Raw genomic sequence first — 19,918 nt, forward strand, 5'->3', positions numbered from 1 at the left:
ATTTATGTTCCACCCATGTCTTGCCTCATGCATATTTATTCTCCACCAATGTGCTGTCATCTCGGCTGGGAAGGAGGAGGAGGAGATTGGGATCATACTCTGTGCAGAGCGTTGGTGCTGCCTAAGCAGTCCCCTTGGCTATTGGGTACAATCCTGGACGGGTCGCCACTCCGACACAGGATACCTCCATGCTGGCAGTCATTTTGCCAACCTCGGAAGGATGACTTGCCGAGTTAACCCCACCTGGTATTAATTCAACAGCTGAGTGGGATTTCAACTCGGGCCCACCACCCCAACCATTAAGCCAACACCAGGCATGCTGGGAAGGGCGCGGGTGTTTTGCTCTTCCCTATCTGGTGAAACGGTGTGGTTTTATGTGGAAAAGCATGGTTTTTACCGTTGCACTTGGAGTGTTTTAAAATAAAGTGAAAAGTGATTTGAACCTCTGTGTTGGTTCGCTGCCTGGAGCATTCTTTCTTGAAAAGAATCTGGATATGGGGGCCATTTCAGGATACTGCTCACCTCCTCATTCGTTCCTCTAACCCCTCCCCAACCCCAACTGTGGGATGAACTTCCACATTTTCTTCTCTTCAATGTCATGCTACCCTCCAGGCCTTCAAGACAACTGTTCACAACCATCTAAGATAGTTTCCAATCTGGCACAATGATCTTTTATACCCCCATTAAACCACCTGCATTCTCTCCAACCCCTCATTCTTCCCCACATCCCTTGTTGTCCATCTTTATTTTGTCCTTCAACCCTGCTGTTTGTGTCCCCTCTCAATCCTCCACCCCCCCCTCTTTTTTTTCTGTTCCTTTTGCCCTGTTGCGTCCTCATCCGTTCTGTGTCCACACTCTTCTGTGAATCTAAACTTGGTTTACAAAAACGATCGAGTGCACATTCAGGTGTCTCTGCAGTCAATATTGAAATAAAATAAAACAGGTAAGTGTACAGAATGACAAAAACAAAAATGGTTTCTGAACTGAAAGGAAAATGTCACATCATTATGAGCTCATTGTCATCGTCAATTGAATGTGATTCTTTTAATTGAATAATTATTTAAGTTTCTTCTAATCCTTTTAGTGGGATTACTTGATTGATATTATCAGGAGGAATTCCATGATTACCTGCAACATCTTTTACCTGAGAGTTAATTTTAATCAAATCCTATTTGTGTTTTTCAGGTAAATTGTTTGTTCACTGCCCCGAGTTCATTGTGGCTTCACCTGGTCAAGAATCTACCTTCACCTGTGACTTCTCTCCTGGTTCACATGAAGTTCAAATTGCAATCGATTTCCCATTATTTTCTATAGAGTGGTACGACTCCAACAAACACTCAATTGCTCGTTTTTCCAAGATACGAGAACATTACATGGACGGTTTGAGCATGTCCGTGTCCGAAGAACATCATGGAACATTTTCATTAACATTCAAATCTGTGAAACTTGATGATTATGGGAATTATACCTGCACGGTGAACTATCCTCACTATATCACAGGTTCTGCAGTTACAGCCTTGTACAAGGGTAAGTGTCCGTGTTTACCATGTACCTGTAATGTGTGTTGGAGAGGGATATGGTGAGGGTAAAGGATTCATTATCTCATCACTTTCAAATACTAGGTGTTAATGAGGACGTGAAGTGAACCTTTGGTTCAAATACAAGGTGTTGATGAGGATGAAGTGAACTTGTGATTGGTTCAAATACGAAGTGTTAATCAGGATGAAGTAAACCTCTGGTTCAAATACGAGGTGGTAATTAACCTCCGCCATCTTCGAAGATGGATGGAGGTTACTGTTTTCACCCCTTTCTGTTTGTGTTTGTTTCTTTGTTTGTTTGTTTGTGAACAGTATTACAGAAAAACTCCTCGACGGATTTCGACGAAACTTGGTGGGGGGGGAGGGGGTTAGGTATGGTCCAAGGATGATGCCATTAAATTTTGGACTTATTCTCCACCAATGTGTTGTCATCTCCACTGGGAAGGAGGATGAGGAGATTGGGACCATACTCTGCGCAGAGCGTTGGTGCTGCCTAAGCAGTCCCCTTGGCTATTGGGTACAATCCTGGACGGGTCGCCACTCCGACACAGGATACCAGCATGCTGGCACTCATTTTGCCCCCCCCCCCAAAAAAAAATTGTTTGAGAAAAAAATTTTTTTTTTGCATTTCTACATGTTTTAAGTGATTTCCAACCCCCCCAAAAAAATTTACACCCCCCCCAAAAAAATAGAGAATTTTTTTTTGCATATCTACATGTTTTGAGTGATTTCCAACCCCCCCAAAAAAAATTCTAGAGAAAAAAAAATTTTGCAACTTTTTTTTCAATAAAATTTCGATTTTTTATTTTTTTTAATATTTTTATATATTTTTTTGCATTTTTACATGTTTTAAGTGATTTCCAACCCCCCCCCCCCCCCCAAAAAAAATGTTGGAGAAAAGAACTATAACTCTGTCAGCACTGTTGACATATTTAATGAATAACATATAAGGTTCACTTGAGTGACCCAGCAGTATTGGCGGTGGAGGTTTTGCACTCTCCCGCATGCTCCCCCTCTAGTTAGGATGAAGTAAACCTTCAGTTCAAATACCAGGTGTTGTTGAGGACGCGAAGGGAATCTTTCGTTAAAATACGACGTGTTAATGAGGATGAAATGAACCTGTGATTAGTTCATATACGAAGTGTTAATCAGAATGAAGTGAACCTGCGATTAGATTAGTAACCTGCGATTAGTCAGCCATACTCCTTGTGTGTGTGTGTGTGTGTGTGTGTGTGTGTGTGTGTGTGTGTGTGTGTGTGTGTGTGTGTGTGTGTGTGTGTGTGTGTGTGTGTGTGTGTGTGTGTGTCCTCCATAACTCCAAAATCATGACACCTCGCAGCCTGAAACTTTGCATGCACACCAAGGAACTCCGAGGAAGTTCATGAGAGAAAATTGGGTGTTTGGGTTCATTAATTCACTTCGTCATGTTTCCTCCACCACCCCTCCCCCGTCGTGCTGCCTCCACCCCCCCCCCCGTCGTCGTGCCACCTCCACCCCCCGTCGTGCCGCCTCCGCCTCCCCGTCGTGCCGCCTCCCCCTCCCCGTCGTGCCGCCTCCGCCTCCCCGTCGTGCCGCCTCCGCCTCCCCGTCGTGCCGCCTCCGCCTCCCCGTCGTTCCGCCTCCCCGTCGTGCCGCCTCCGCCTCCCGGTCGTGCCGCCTCAGCCCCCCCGTCGTGCCGCCTCCGCCTCCCCCGTCATGCCGCCTACGCCCCCTTTCGTGCTGCCTCTGCCCCCCTCATGTTGCCTCAGTTCCCCGTCATGCTGCCTGCGCCCGCCCCATCGTGCTTCCTCGCCCCCGTCGTTCTGCCTCGCCCCCGTCGTGCTGCCTCGCCCCCCGGCGTGCTGCCTCCCCCCTCTTCCCCTCGCGCTGCCTTCCCCCTTCCCCTCGCGCTGCCTTCCCCCTTCCCCTCGCGCTGCCTTCCCCCTTCCCCTCGCGCTGCCTCCCCCTTCCCCTCGCGCTGCCTCCCCCCCTTCCCCTCGCACTTTCTTCCCCCCTCTCCTCGCGCTGCTTTTCCTCCTCCCCCTTCCCCTCGTGCTGCCTTCCCTTCCCTCCTCTCACGCTATCCTCCTCCACGATACTCCTTCCCCCACGATACTCTCAAGTCCCGAATAAGCGTGGGGGTCTGCATAAGCGTGTAGGGTGGAACATTTTCCAAATTTTAATAAGAATGGAGGGCGGAATTGGTGTGTCGGGTGGAAAATCCCAAAAAAGTCTAATAAGCGTACAGGTCCGAATAAGAGGGCAGGGTGGAAAAACCAGAAATGTGACAAATTAGTGGGGCAACTTAGCTAAATATAGCGTAACAATTGTGCATTTTGTGAGGAAAGCACCAAATTTGGCACACTAGTGGCCAATCATAATTTGAACAGATTTGGATATTGGGCCATCTCAAAATTTTTGATGGCAGTGGAAAATGGCTGCCACAGCCATCAGCGGATGAATTTGGGATGGCCCAATATCCAAATCTGTTCATCATATGTTAGGCTATGAGTGTGCCAAATTTGGTGCTTTCCTCACAAAATGCACAATTGTTATGCTAAGTTGCCCCACTAAATATAGAACATGGATTTTATTGTTAAAATACATACATTACAATGCCAAGATGCGTACTGTCGTCTACGCTTTTTCTTTGGCAATCTGTTTGTGCTTCTTCACACTCCTTCGGGCGTTTGCGTTGATTGCTTTGAATCTGCTGAACTGTGGAGTGAAGAGATCGGATGTGGAAGACGAATGTTTGTCGATCACAGCTTGGATGTCATCAAGGAATGCACAGTCTGCTTTTGTTTCATCATCTGTAGGTTCGTGTGAGAGAGTGGAGGTAGACGGGAGGTCTTCTTGAATTGATACATTGTCTGTCTGACTTTCGTTCTCATCTGAATCTGGGGACCACCTCTTGCATCAATTCTACTTGAGCCAACTCCTCTCCCTCGCAATCCATCAGTTCCACACCCTCATCTCGTGGTACCTCACTTTCCCCCTTCCTCTTCCTGGTGGCTCCCTTTGATAGGGTGATGGTTGATGTCAGATCTTTGATGTCCGAATGGGGGGGGGGGGGGTAGATGTCAGCAAATCCTTCCGAAACTTCAACATCTCTTCTCGAACAATGCTGAACAGTTTGTCAGAGACAATGTAATCGTCTGACCCATCGAATGCATTATTCAGGAAATTGACTTTCATAGCATGCACTGGATCCACCGTTACACTCAGGCAGCCGAATGAATCAACCGGCGGGACCCGCATTGATGCGGTACAGTACCCAGACCCATGGTGAAGATTGTTGGCAGATGAAGGAATTTCGGGAGTAAAGGCGACATCTCTCGACGGGACAACATTGTCACCCGACATGCTCGCTGGTGTAAATATGACCTGATGGTGGCAAGAACGATTTTTTAATAAGCGTGTAGACCCGAATAGAGGCCGTGAAGGGGGGATTTTCACCTCGAAAAAAATAAGTGTGCATGCACGCTTATTCGGGACCTGAGAGTACAACTCTCCGGACGTCGAGGAGATGAAGGGCCATCAAAGAATGTGTGAATTGGACAAACGAATTTTTTATTTTTTCACAGTTTTTATTAACCCTCCTCTTGCGATCTACTGGTTATGTCTCGATGGTGGTACATTTCCAGACATGTCTGGACGGTGGTTGTAGCCTTTCCCTCAAGTCCCCCTATCAAACACATATCCAGAACACCCCCTTCTCCCCACTACCCCCCTTTCTCCCCCATCTTCCTCTCTTCTCTTCCTCCCCCACCTCCCTCTTTTTCTCCTCCACCTCCCTCTTTTTCTCCCTCCCCCCCCCCCCTCATTTTCTCCCCCCCACCCTTTTAATAGTCCTGCCGGCGAAGCGACGGCTTGTATTTGCTCGTGTGTGTTAATAAAATATTAAACGAAACAACCTTCTGGGTTGTGTACACGTTGTTTGGTACTTTAGGGAAAATATAGCTTTTCACAAAACCAACAAGAAAACCATGAATAAAATTATATTTTTATTTTTTATTAGCATTTTATAAACTCTTCAAATCATCTTCATTCTAATTTTGTTCAATTTTCTCTTGTTCAACAAAACCGTTTGTTCATTTTGAGTTTTGGTAAATACAGAACAACATTTGATGTGTAAGATGTTTTACTCCATTTTGTGAAACTTTCATTGTTTGTCCATTACAGGTCGCGTGATGGTGAAGGGTCCAAAGACTGTTGAGGCAACACCTGGTGAAGATTTGGAGTTCATTTTCACATTATCTCTCAACACTCAGGAAGGTTCACCTTCGATCAATGATTCTCTCCTTTCCATCGAGTTCTACAAAGACTCGAACAAGAACCCATTATACCTTTTTCAAAATGGAGAAGAACAAGTCCTGGATGGGAGGATGAATATCTCTGGGATTCCAAACGGGGATTATTTTACTCTGCTCCTCAAGAATGTAGGATTTCATGAAAATGGAACTTATACATGTACGATACGTTACCCTAATTACAAGGAGGGATCGACATCTACGATCCTGCTCGTCCGTAAGTCTCTCATTTCAGTCCAAGATATGTGGTTTTAACCTCGTGGCGCAGACATCAAATGCCATGGATTTAATGTTTGAATGAAGACAATTGGGAACATCTTTTAAACACTGTTGTGGATGTGACTTCTCGGGGCTAAGAATGTATAGATTAGAATAGTTATTTCCATAAGTTCATGTTTTCGCACAACATTGAGGTAAAACTGTAATGACAATGCATGTCGATTCTCGTATAGAAAGCATGTCGTCTCCCCTTCCAAAGTTTGTGTCGAAATCCACTTCTCCTTAAATCCCTTTTTTCATGTTTTATCCTCTTTAAATCTGTTTTTATGTAAATTAAAATAAAGCGACCTTGCTTGCCCAGCGAAGCGGAAGTTAAGCCCACTTTCGGCAAGCCTCAATCAATCAGGAGAGACCGAGAAGTTTTGGGGTGGGGCTTGAGCTTGAGTGACATCTGAGCAGCTAATGTGTGCGGAGCGGGCAGGCCTGGGCGACGTCACAGGGTGGGGTGTTAACCAAGACATTAAAATGGCCGGCGGACAGTACGGAGAATGAGAGGTCCGAGGCTCAGCCAGGGAGCCATGTCTGGAGATGTGCTGTCTGCTCCGGAGATCAGAGGAGGGAGGTCAATGCACAGCTTCCCAGATGGCAAGAGAGAGCCAGCACCTCCTATGCCATCATGCCATCCACTTCTCTTCCGCCCATGTTGCAACCCCACGGTCCCTGGACTCCTCGAGCACGCTAGACACATTGTTGGACTTGCATCACCCGCACGGGCCACCATTGGGTATTCCTTGTCTTGTCAATATCTCTCTTCTTTCTGCTGTGGTGCTTGATGTCTTTAGATGGAATACGTAAGATCTTCCGTCCATACGAAACCCTGGTGCGTGAATTGTATTTATTGTAACTAAACCTGGATAGCATGAATCTACAATTGCCTTCCGGTTCTCTCCTACTCCTTGTTTTAAGTACACATTTTAAACTCACCGTCTCACTTTGAGTGATTCGGGCTATTATGATCGCTGACTGTGAATAGCCGGGTTGGCTTTTAAATCCTCTTTAGAGGATATTTGTTTGTTTGTTTTTTTGCACTTAACGCCCCATTACTAAATGCACCCCCATGCTTACTAAACCACCGTTTGGGTTCACATCTTGATTATGACCCAACGAGACCGAGTAAGGCTCGGGATAGTAAGGGATAGGAAGCGATTGAGATAGTAAGGGAGGGAGAAGGTCCTTAATGCGTCCTGGTCATTTGGCGGACGTGCTCCCCGCAACATTGGTTAGTCAGGATTGGGATCAGGAGACTGGTCCGAATCCCAACACCACAACAATATATTTGTTGGTTTAAAGATATGATTTGCATTGAAATTTATTTTGACAACCTTGACAGATGCTCACATCACAGCCTGTAATGCTGGATATGCTCGTTAATTACTTATTTTCACTCTTTCACTGAAACACAGGTAAACAGGTGGACCAAGAAACATCCATACTGACAATGATGTGATAACGATTCTCTCATCCTCAAAACCACAAGACTTCACATTGTCCGTCTCATGGTTAGAATCCAGAATCTTCGAACAAAACCACCGCTGTTTTGCATTGTAATCATAAAGAGCATCGTCACATGACCTGTGATTCCATTATAAACTGGAAAGGCACTCTGTAGAGCGCATACCTCCACCACGTAATGCCTGATCCACGAGAACATATCGGGCCCATTACATTTTTGAAATATCGTGCTATACAGTACGATATCATTTTTGGCCCTTATCTTTCAATGGTGAAGAATCACTTAAAAAATTATTAGATCCGGATCTGGATCTGATGGACTGGATCCGAACCAAAATCTTTTGGCCTATGTTCACCTCCAATATAATAGGTGGTTGAATTCAGTGACCTAATGTGCAAATGCTCATCAAATTTCAAGTAAATCAGATGAAAATCCAGTATTTTAGAAATTCGGCCTATGTTGATCATTTGGCAAATGTATGGACCTCAAAAATAATTGGTGGTTTAATTCAATGACCTGAAATATAAATCCTCTTTAAATTTCAAGTCGATCAGATGAAAATTGAGGATTTTAGAAATCTCACCTCAGTTGTTGACCTTGGGCCTTTTGACCTCAAAAGCAACAGGCTTCTTCCTTATGATAAACTCTACCATGTGGTGAAGTTTTGTGAAGATCGGTTTAGAATTGTGACCTGTACGTGATGAAACAGACTCACAAAGACAGACAAACGCACACAGAGATACAGACAGAATAACAAAATCGACTGATGAATCCACTTGAAAAATCTTCAATTTCACAAGTCACAAACAAACACAGATGGGTGAAAACCTTCGGTGGCAGACGTAACATTTTTGTTCATTTTTATCAACATCTGAGATGTTTCATTTTAACCCAAGTTCACCAAACACTATCGTCTCATCTCTTCGTAATTCCCAATATAATCATAAGGTTTTCTCCCGCTTCATTTGATGAATTTTCATTTCTTACCTTTTAAAGTTTTAACTCAAGTTCGCTGTGACCTCAACATTTGATGTAAACTCATTCACTCAGTGTTTGTCCGATTTGACTCCAAACGACTCCTTTAGATGTCCCACTAATTTTGGAATAAAAAGTTCACTTTTCACCATTTTATACATTACATCCAGAAAATTTAGAATTTGTTTTGACCTTGACTTTTGACCGACACCATCATCAAGTGATTTCTTCCTTGGCTTTGGCTGAACACACTTGTGGAGTTTTATCAAAGTTGTCCAACCCATTCATAATCTTTTATAACATTTTTTTCTTTTGTATACCTTGTCGAGGCTCGTATGAGAGCTAACGCACAACGCACATCAAGGGGGGCATGAGACAAGAGGGGAGGGAGTGGGAAGGACAAAACAGTGGGGAACATAGACATTAGGAGATCTGTGGAAGGGAGAGGGATGGGACGGGGAACATGGGGAATAGAAGATGGACATTACAGGGACTTTCAAGAAGGAAAGCAGGGAATTTGAAGGAGGTGGGCTTGGGTGGATTATCGGGGGTAGAAATGATCGAGGATTTGGATGGGGGATGATAAGAGGTGGTGGTGAACAGCTGTTTTGAAGGCCTGGAAAGAAGAATGGGAATGAATAGAGTGAGGGAGTTTATTCCAAAGTCGGGAAAAAAGAGGAATGAAAGAGTGAAGGTGAGCAGTGATTCGTGATTTTGGTGGTTTTACCAGAAGGGGGTTGTTGGCAGACCTTGAGCGCCCTGCGGAAATGAGGTGGGGACAAATCGTAGAGAGACCAGGGGGGCGAGACTGGAGAGGAGACGGTAGAAGACAGAAAGACCACCGACCAACCTGCGGTGATTGAGTGAGAGGCCCAAAGACTCAGCCTCATTGTGGGAGATGCCAATGATCCGAAATGCCTTGGTTTCTACAGCGTGAAGCCGAGAAAGGTGGGAGGCAGGAGCACCAGCCCAGAGGGGAGAGCAGTACTCCATCAGGCTGCGGACAAAAGCTTTGTCAGTGGTCAGGAGCTCAGGTGGGCTGAGGAAGGACTTTGCACGACAGAGGATTCCCAGTCGGCGCCTGGCTTTGGAGGTGAGGTTTGAAATGTGGCTTTCCCAGGAAAGGTCATGACAGATAGTGAGACCCAGAAGCTTGAAAGAAAGGACTTCTTCCTTTCCAGAAGTGAGACCCAGAAGAAAGGATTGTTGAGAAAGTGGATGGGGGTGTGGGGGGGGGGGTCTAAACGGTCCTTTCGAAGAGACATCGTGAGAGTGTGAGATTTGTCCGTATTGAAAGACATGTTCCACGTGTTGGACCAGTTTGTGATTTTATCCAGGTCTGCAATGAGCGAAGAAGCTGCTGCTTGCCGGTCTGAGGGATGACCGATGGTACGGCAGAGGGTGGAGTCATCAGCAAAGAGATATAGAGGATTTTCCAGAGAGTCGGAGAGATGATTGATGAAAACCAAAAAAAGAACAGGGCCCAGAACACTTCCTTGAGGAACTCCAGCCCGGCCAGGAAGGGGGATGAAAGAACTCCATTTCGGGCCACACAGTGACTGCGACAGGAGAGGAAGTCTGCGAGCCATGAGTGTAGATGGCCTTGGATACCATAGGAAGAGAGTTTGGTGAGCAGGACAGGGTGCCAGACTGTGTCAAAAGCACGTGATATGTCCAGGGATACGGCTCGGATTTCCTGTCTGGCATTGAGGAATACCTCCATTGTTGGGAGAGCAGAAGCATCATATCCAGGGTAGAGTGACCTGGTCTGAAACCAAATTGATTATCGGAAATCAAGCCATTGGAGAAGAGGATTCCATAACCTTGCTGATGTTTGGGCGAAGGCTGATTGGTCTGTAGTTGCAGGGATCTGTTTTTGCACCTTTTTTGTGCAGGGCAGTGATGTTTGCTGATTTCCAAGCAGATGGCAGATGACCTTGAGCAAATGAGAGGGTGAATAGAACAGAGAGAGGGTGAGCAAGAGCAGAAGTGCAGGCTTTGAGGACACGTGGGCTGATGCTGTCTGGACCGGTTGCTGAATCCGAGTTGAGGTTTGACAGCAAGCTCTCCACCTTGTCAGGAGAAAAGGATACAGAGTCCAGGGACAGTTGGGTGTGACTGGGTAAGGTGGGGTAGAGAAAGTGATGGGTTTTGGATACAAGATTTAGCTGCAAACACCGAGTTTAGGCGTTCAGCTTTTTCACGTGCGGTATCAGCAGTGCGGCCATTTGAGGTAAGGGAGGGATGGAGAGGGAACATACACCAGAAACAGATTTGATTAAACACCACTAGGATTTTGAGGAGGGAGAGAGGTTTGAGAGTTCAGACTTGAGATGAGAAAGATGTTTTGTGGCTCTCCTGAGGGTAGATACACACACTTATTCTGAGCTTTATGGAAGGAACTGAGATTGCCCTCAGTTGGGTTTGCTTTCCATGTTTCAGGACAACTGCTTCACCACAAGCTTCAGTGAACCAAGGGTGGCAGGAAGGGTAGGACAACTGAAGATGAGAGGGGATAAATCTGTGCATGAGGGAGAGCAAGTTTCTTTGAAAAAATTTCCAGAATGAGTTGATGTTGGAGAAAGTAGCGAAAGGAGACCAGTCTGCAAGCTTGAAGGCTGCTTGGAGACCCTGCCAGTCTGCTTGAGTGAAATGCCAGACTCGACGGGGGTGAGGTGGTTCTCTGATAACAGCCAGAGAGATGTCCACTTTGACAAGGACGTGGTCAGAAGATCCAAACCGATTACAAATGTTAACTGATGAGGGGTGGGGAGTTGGGAGGGGTTGTAAATTTTATGGCATTTACTTCCTTGAGTTTGTTTTCCTGCTTCAGCTCCAGCAGTGAAAGGGTTAATGCTTCAAATAAACGATATCAAAGTTTAAACAATTACAAATTAAATATTTTCATTGTATTTACAATCATCTTTTTTTTGTTTTTTTCTAAAATCACAGTTTATGTCCCCAAAGATTTGTAGTTTTTGATTCGAGTTTCTTGGTAATTAGTAGAAGCAGTCTTGGAAATTAAAAAATCAATTCCTCCTTTAAAATGGTAAAAATAAAAGTATAAACGAGAATGTTTTCCACTTACTACAAATAGTTAAACATTTATCAGTTACAATGGGATTGTAATAAATGGAGTTTCCCTTTGCAGGTTCAGAAGAAAAACACCAAAAATCCTTTTCTGGTTTGATCTTTGGTCTCCTTGCTGCTGTAGTGTTCTGGGGGGTCTTGGTGTGGTGTCACTGGAGGAAAACCCAAAGGTAATTTAATTTTAATTGTTTTCTGATCTTTTATTTTTTCATTTCCGTCTGCATTCATGAACATCTGCAAATATATATATATATATATATATATATATATATATATATATATATATATATATATATGTATATATATGTATATATATGTAAATAAATACATGCATACATACGTGTGTTTTTTTTTTTTTTGCACCTATTCCACCGGGTCCAAAACGGGGGCTTATGGATTTGGTCATGATTTTTGTGTGCGTGCGCAACCATATCTCTGATATGTATGAGACTTCGCACAAAGACAAAACATGACAGAATACATAAGTACATCATTTTGTTTCGCGATGTGATGAAAGAAGGCCGACTGGTGGCCATTTTAATTGTAAATACCTGATGAACACGTCCTCAACCATTTCTCCGACATGCATTTGCGGATGTTGTTCAAACTTGGCACACAGATACTGAATTCTGGCTTACATATGCACGTCATTTGTTTTCCCCAAGATGGCCGACTGAAAGACTGGCAGCCATGTTAGTTGTTGAAAACATCTTGCTATCGAACACGTCCTCAACCATTTCTTGGACATGCATTTATTGATTTTTGTTCAAACTTTGCATACAGATAAGGAACGAGGGCTTGCATATGCACGTCATTTTTTTTTTTCGAGATCAGATCCAAGATGGCCCACTGATGGCAATTTTGTTACTTAAATGTCTTCCCATTCATTTCTCAGACATGCATGATCTAATTTTGTTCAAACTTAGCACACGCACAGTACATGATGGCATACACTTGCACCTAACCTTATTTTGCGATCTGATCAAGATGACCGACTGGTAAACTGGCAGCCATTTCCGTTGTAAATAATTATGAGCTCACCCTTTAACTCTGTCCAGAAAAATTACTAAAACGGGGACTTTGACATTTTATCTTTTTTTCCTTGTTTCAATACTAATGTGTTTATTTCTGGCTATCGTCGATCTTCCTCGAAATTTTCTCCAAGTCCAGGAACCAAACCCGCCTCTTCCCATTGGCCCTTGGTTTTCAAGATGGCGGTTTCAACTATCGTGGCATTTACCAAGAACCTCACCCCCGCGATATTGGAGAGTTTCCTGTGCAGGGATCAAATGCTCAAAAAAAATATGTTACCTTTAGCATGTAAGTCCCTTACACAATCTTACTGATTTCTTGACACGAGAGACAGGTGTGCTATCCTTTAACTGGGAAAGTAGACACAAAGATGATGATTAGAGGAAGGGCGGTGCCTGGTTGGGAATCCTGACTCACCATACACCAACAGGTCGGCCCGGGTCTGTTCCATGTGGAGGACAGGATCAGTGGGGGTATTGGGGGATTTTGTGAGTGTCCATGTGGTGTGAAGTGGTTGGAAATGCCAGGTTCAACAGTTCTTATGCGGTTGCTGCCCTTGGACTCTCGTGTTCACTCTCGTCAGGCAGTGAATTGTGAAGGCACATGCATTTGACAGCTCGTTCAGGTCGAGACTCATCCAGGCACAGCATATGCAAACGGAAGCTCGTTCAGGGCAGACATCCCCAGGCGGTTCTGTCTCCTCCCAGAAATTCCGGAAGTTTACCGCCATTGATGCAGCGTCTTTTACACCACCTTATTAAACATGTTACATTGGTTCTTTGTGTCTGTTTGTGTCCTTTATGACATCTTATAAAACAGAAAGTTTCCTCTTTGGAATGATGTTCAATTTTGTTTCACTGCCAGACAGGCCGAGTAAATTAAAAAAAAATTTTTTTTTTATCTCTCTTCTCTACACATGTATGACTGAGACAAATTCAGAGCCAAAGTGCTGTAAAGCGGCAGGTTCTTTTTCCGATTTGTGTTCAAAATCAAATTAAATTGAGATCAAGTTGTTCCTCAATTACAAACTGAAGTTTGTGGACAGAAAGATGGAAGGAGAGACAGACAGAAGTGAACCAGTAGCTTGACTCCACTTTTTGCTTCACGTGCACAGGGTAAATATGAATGGACACATCACAAATGAGTAATTGAGCAGAAAGCAAACACCTATTTTGGTGGGCAACCCCTCTCAGACCCTGATTTTCTTTATGCCGTGAACAACGTTTGTTACGTCACGGGTGATGAATGTTATGGTCATGTTTCATTGATATTTTGTGTGGAGTTTCTGAGAAGATAGCAAATACCCCCTTTGGGTGGCAACCCCCCCTTCCCCTGTAAACCCTCTCCATAGACCCCTCTCAGACACCGACTTTTTAATGTTGTGAACAACCTTTGGAACATCATAGGTTATGAAGGTTGGGGTCAAGTTTCATCAGAATTGTGTGTGTAGTTTCTGAGAAGACAGCAAATGCATATTTTTTGGTGGGGGGGGGGGGAATCACCTGTTTGAGCCCCTTTGGGCCCGAATTTTTTACTTACGAAATCTTTAGATTTCGCAAGTATATTGATGACTTCCATCCTCTGTTTGTGTGTTTGTGTGTGTGTTTGTGTGTTTGTTTGTAGGCACGATAACTCGAGAACGGAAGAAGCTGCCAATGTCAAATTACACCATGTGATTCAGGAGGGTGATGGCTAGCGCTGATTAGATTTTGGTCAAAATCGGTCCAAGGTCAAGGTCACAGTGAGGTCAAACATTTGATTTTCGATGGCTTGGTACAGAATCATCATAGAAACTTCTGGTTTGCGTCGCTTTCTTCTCTTGAGACAGCTTTTATTAGACAAGGTCAGAGGTCAAGTTGACGATTTCGTAAGTACCAGTCCGTGACTGCTTGTTACTCACGAAATCTAAAGATTTCATAAGTATATTGATCACTTCCGTTTCTGTTTGTTTGTGTGTTTGTTTGTGTGTTTGTTGTGTGTTTGTTTGTTTGTTTGTTGGCACGATAACTCGAGAACAGAAGAAGCTACCAATGTCAAATTACACCACGTGATTCAGGAGGGTGATGTCTTGTGCTGATTAGATTTTGGTCAAAATCGGTCAAAGGTCAAGGTCACAGTGAGGTCAAACATAATTCCGTAAATTCATGTGGAGAAATGGAGTATTTTTGCTTCGCTCGACGTTACGAGTTCGTTTTAACTTCGATTTTAATTTTGTCTTCGGTTTTTGCGATCGCAGGAGGCTTAAAACTTGGTTGTCGAAATTCTGGTAAAAATCGGATGTTTTGGAGACATTTTAAGATTGTATAAAAAATATTTCGCTCGACGCGTTACGGGTCGTCACGTGATGCAGTGCGCTCGAGCAGACGCGTCGTTGAGTCACGTTAAGGTTTTCCGTGTGCGCGCTGACGGTGTTTTCGATAAAGATGGTGTTCAAAAGTCATTTTTTATCCCAATAAAGGTTATCGTCGCATGCCTGACTCGCTGAGCCGTCGGATGATGTTAAGATTGTTGGTGGATGGCCGAATATTACGGTTTTGTGGCCTTGATAAAATAATATTAAATAATTGCGTGGAGAAATGGAGATTTTTTCTTCGCTCGACGTTACGAGTTCGTTTTAACTTCGATTTTAATTTTGACTTTGGTTTTTGCGATCGCTTTGGACGCTTAAAACTCGGTTGTCGAAATTCTGGTAAAAATCGGATGTTTTGGAGACTTTTTAAGATTGTATAAAAAATATTTCACTCGATGCGTCACGGATCGTCACGTGATGCAGTGCGCTCGAGCAGACGCGTCGTTGAGTCACGTAAAGGTTTTCCGTGTGCGCACTGACGGTGTTTTCGATAAAGATGGTGTTTAAAACTCATTTTTATCCCAATAAAGGTTATCGTCGCATGCCTGACTCGCTGAGCCGTCGGATTATGAAAAGATTGTTGGTGGATGGCCGAATATTACGGTTTTGTGACTTTGTTAAAATAATTGCGTGGAGAAATGGAGATTTTTGCTTCGGTCGACGTTACGAATTGTGATGGTTTGGTACAGAATCATCATAGAAACTTCTGGTTTGCGTCGCGGCCTTCTCTTGAGACAGCTTTTATGAGACAAGGTCAGAGGTCTAGTTGACGATTTCGTAAGTACCAGTCTATGACTGCTTGTTACTTACGAAATCTAAAGATTTCGTAAGTATATTGATGACTTCCGTTTCTGTTTGTTTGTTTGTTTGTTTGTAGCCACGATAACTCGAAAACGGAAGAAGCTACCAATGTCAAATTACACCACGTGATTCAGGAGGGTGGTGGCTAGCGATGATTAGATTTTGGTCAAAATCGGTCAAAGGTCAAGGTCACAGTGAGGTCAAATATTCGATTTTTGATGGTTTGGTACAGATAACTCGAACGGAAGAAGCTACCAATGTCAAATTACACCACCTGATTCAGGAGCGTGATGGCTCGGGCTGATTAGATTTTGGTCAAAATCGGTCAAACGTCAAGGTCACAGTGAGGTCAAACATCCAAAACATTCGATTTTAGATGGTTTGGTACAGAATCATTGTAGAAACTTCTGGTTTGCGTCGCTGCCTTCTCTCGAGACAGCTTTTATAAGACAAGGTCAGAGGTCAAGTTGACGATTTCGTAAGTACCAGTCTATGACTGCTTGTTTTGTTTGTTTGTTTGTATGTTTGTTTGTTTGTTTGTTTGTAGGCACAATAACTCTAGAACGGAAGAAGCCACCAATGTCAAATTACACCACGTGATTCAGGAGGTTGGTGGCTCGCGCTGATTAGATTTTGGTCAAAATCGGTCAAAGGTCAAGGTCACAGTGAGGTCAAACATAATTCCGTAAATTCATGTGGAGAAAAGGAGTATTTTTGCTTCGCTCGACGTTACGAGTTGGTTTTAACTTCGATTTTAATTTTGTCTTCGGTTTTTGCGATCGCTTTGGACGCTTAAAACTCGGTTGTCGAAATTATGGTAAAAATCGGATGTTTTGGAGACGTTTTAAGATTGTATAAAAAATATTTCACTCGACGCGTCACGGGTCGTCCCATGATGCAGTGCGCACGAGCAGACGCGTCATTGAGTAACGTTAAGGTATAATATCATTGCGTGGAGAAATGGAGATTTTTGCTTCGGTCGACGTTACGATTTGTGATGGTTTGATACAGAATCATCGTAGAAACTTCTGGTTTGCGTCGCGACCTTCTCTCGAGACAGCTTTTATTAGACAAAGTCAGAGGTCAAGTTGACGATTTCGTAAGTACCAGTCTATGACTGCTTGTTACTTACGAAATCTAAAGATTTCGAAAGGATATTGATGACTTCCATTTCTGTTTGTTACTTACGAAATCTAAAGATTTCATAAGTATATTGATGCCTTCCGTTTCTGTTTGTTTGTTACTGACGAAATCTAAAGATTTCGTAAGTATATTGATGACTTCCGTTTCTGTTTGTTACTTATGAAATCTAAAGGTTTCGTAAGTATATTGATGACTTCCGTTTCTGTTTGTTTGTTTGTTTGTTTGTTTGTTTGTAGGCACGATAACTCGAGAACGGAAGAAGCTACCAACGTCAAATTACACCACGTGATTCAGGAGGGTGATGGCTAGCGCTGATTAGATTTTGGTTAAAATCGATCAAAGGTCAAGGTCACAGTGATGTCAAACATCAAAAACATTCGATTTTTGATGGTTTGGAACAGAATCATCGTAGAAACTTCTGGTTTGTGTCGCTACCTTCTCAAGAGACAGCTTTTATTAGACAAGGTCAGAGGTCAAGTTGACGATTTCGTAAGTACCAGTCTTTGACTGCTTGTTTGTTTGTTTGTTTGAATGTTTGTTGGCACGATAACTCGAGAACGGAAGAAGCTACCAATGTCAAATTACACCACGTGATTCAGGAGGGTGATGGCTGGTGCTGATTAGATTTTGGTCAAAATCGGTCAAAGGACAAGGTCACAGTGAGGTCAAATATTCGATTTTTGATGGTTTGGTACAGATAATTCGAGAACGGAAGAAACTACCAATGTCAAATTACACCACGTGATTCAGGAGGGTGATGGCTAGTGCTGATTAGATTTTGGTCAAAATCGGTCAAAGGTCGAGGTCACAGTGAGGTCAAACATCCAAAACATTCGATTTTTGAGGGTTTGGTGCAGAATCATCGTAGAAACTTCTGGTTTGCGTCGCTACCTTCTCTCGAGACAGCTTTTATTAGACAAGGTCAGTGTTCAAGTTGACGATTTCGTAAGTACCATTCTATGACTGCTTGTTTGTTTGTTTGTAGGCACGATAACTCGAGAACGGAAGAAGCTACCAATGTCAAATTACACCACGTGATTCAGGAGCATGATTGCTTGTGCTGATTAGATTTTGGTCAAAATCGGTCAAAGGTCAAGGTCACAGTGAGGTCAAACATCCAAAACATTCGATTTTTGATGGTTTGCTGAAGAATCATCGTAGAAACTTCTGGTTTGCGTCGCTACCTTCTGGAGAGACAGCTTTTATTAGACAAGATCAGAGGTCAAGTTGACGATTTCGTAAGTACCATTCTATGACTGCTTGTTTGTTTGTAGGCACGATAACTCGAGAACGGAAGAAGCTACCAATGTCAAATTACACCACGTGATTCAGGAGCATGATTGCTTGTGCTGATTAGATTTTGGTCAAAATCGGTCAAAGGTCAAGGTCACAGTGAGGTCAAACATCCAAAACATTCGATTTTTGATGGTTTGCTGCAGAATCATCGTAGAAACTTGCGGTTTGCGTCGCTACCTTCTGGAGAGACAGCTTTTATTAGACAAGATCAGAGGTCAAGTTGACGATTTCGTAAGTACCAGTCGATGACTGCTCGTTACTTATGAAATCTTAAGATTTCGTAAGTATATTGATGACTTCCGTTTTTTGTTTGTTAAGGCCCGGTCACACCTTGACGTTTTAGCCTACGTATGCCGATTTTTGAATTTTTTTTCTAAAACGCTGGCACACGTTGAATACGTTATGGGTAAGTTTTGATAACATTGAGAGCACGCTGAAAAACACTGCCATACGTCGTTGTACGTTGGCTTTAAACGTTGGACTTTTCAGTTGTCCTCAAATTTTTTCATGCTTGAAATTTCACGACGTATGCCGGCGTATGACACACGTTCCGCTACGCTGGCCACAAGTTGTATGCACGGTCTGCGATCGTTGACAGACGTCAACACATGCTACTTGTAAGGTAATCATAAGTTGAGACACGCCGAGGTAATGTTTAGCGTACCCGAAACTTATTTCTAACCTATGATTAACGTGTTGTTGGCACGTTACGCGATCGTTGCCACACATCGACAGACGTTACTTTTAAGTTACTCATAGGCTGAAAGACGTCGGTATAATGGATCGTCCTTGCGTCAGCGTCCACGGCCACGGCCAGGACACTTATTTGCAGCATTCTTCAAACTTTTCTTCGGCATGACGAGGATGTTCACACTTCGATGTCGAGCTTGGTTATGATTCCAATTGTCCATCGGCAGAGTCTATTTAAAATAGTCGAGTTTGAGCGTTTTAACACGTTGAGAAGAAACGCTTCAAATTTCCAAACCCCAGCGTCAAAAAACAAAGGCGAGTTACAGCAATTTAAATCGTTCATTGTAAACAATGAAAATAGGTGAGTGGTACCGTTTAAAAGTCGTTGAGTGTAAAAAAAAAAATCCAATTGTTGAGCGCAAGCGTCTACTTTCAATAGTGGAGATGCATCCATTTAAATCGTTGAGTGGCCTATGAACCTACCCGTGGACACGCGGACGCAAGGGCGATCCATCATAACCCACACCCTCCCCCTCACACTCACCTACTACTGCCAACATGAACAAACTACTACTAATACTAATACTGATACTGATACTGTTACTGCTGACATGGACATCGACTCAAAAAGGACTCGAAAACACTGTTGGGTTCCCCTTTTATGAGCAGCATTTTTATATACCAATTCCCAAAACCGCTGGGAACACGTCTTTATATGGCAGTTGTAAGCCAGAAACACATTCATTTTTTTTTTTTGTCGACCAGAAGACGTCATTGGAATACGTCTACATACGTCGACGTGTGTTGGGACTACGTAAAGAATTGGTTCAAAGCACGTCAAACATAAGATAGAAATAAGTTTCGCGTAAAAAAGACATTACCGCGACGTGTTTCGACTTATGAGTAGCTTATAAGTAGCCTTTGTGGACGTGTGTAAGCGTCCACATATCGTGTGTAAAACTTATCCCCATCGCATGCG

General features: G+C 43.5%; 1 protein-coding gene across 3 annotated transcripts in view; it reads left to right on the plus strand.

Moving 5' to 3' along the window:
- LOC147010389 (uncharacterized) overlaps nt 1-19,918 on the plus strand; it is a 45,523-nt gene that overhangs the window by 13,666 nt on the left and 11,939 nt on the right. For all 3 annotated transcript variants that reach the window (XM_085860369.1, XM_085860370.1, XM_085860371.1), the window contains 3 exons: nt 1,186-1,527; nt 5,703-6,047; nt 11,689-11,797. In XM_085860369.1, the coding sequence (XP_085716495.1) occupies nt 1,186-1,527; nt 5,703-6,047; nt 11,689-11,797 (796 nt within the window). The remainder of the gene's footprint in view (nt 1-1,185; nt 1,528-5,702; nt 6,048-11,688; nt 11,798-19,918) is intronic.

Source organism: Eptatretus burgeri, chromosome 16 (genome assembly GCF_056783735.1).
Source record: "Eptatretus burgeri isolate ZD-2024b chromosome 16, Ebu_testis_v1, whole genome shotgun sequence".
Lineage (NCBI taxonomy): Eukaryota > Metazoa > Chordata > Myxini > Myxiniformes > Myxinidae > Eptatretus > Eptatretus burgeri.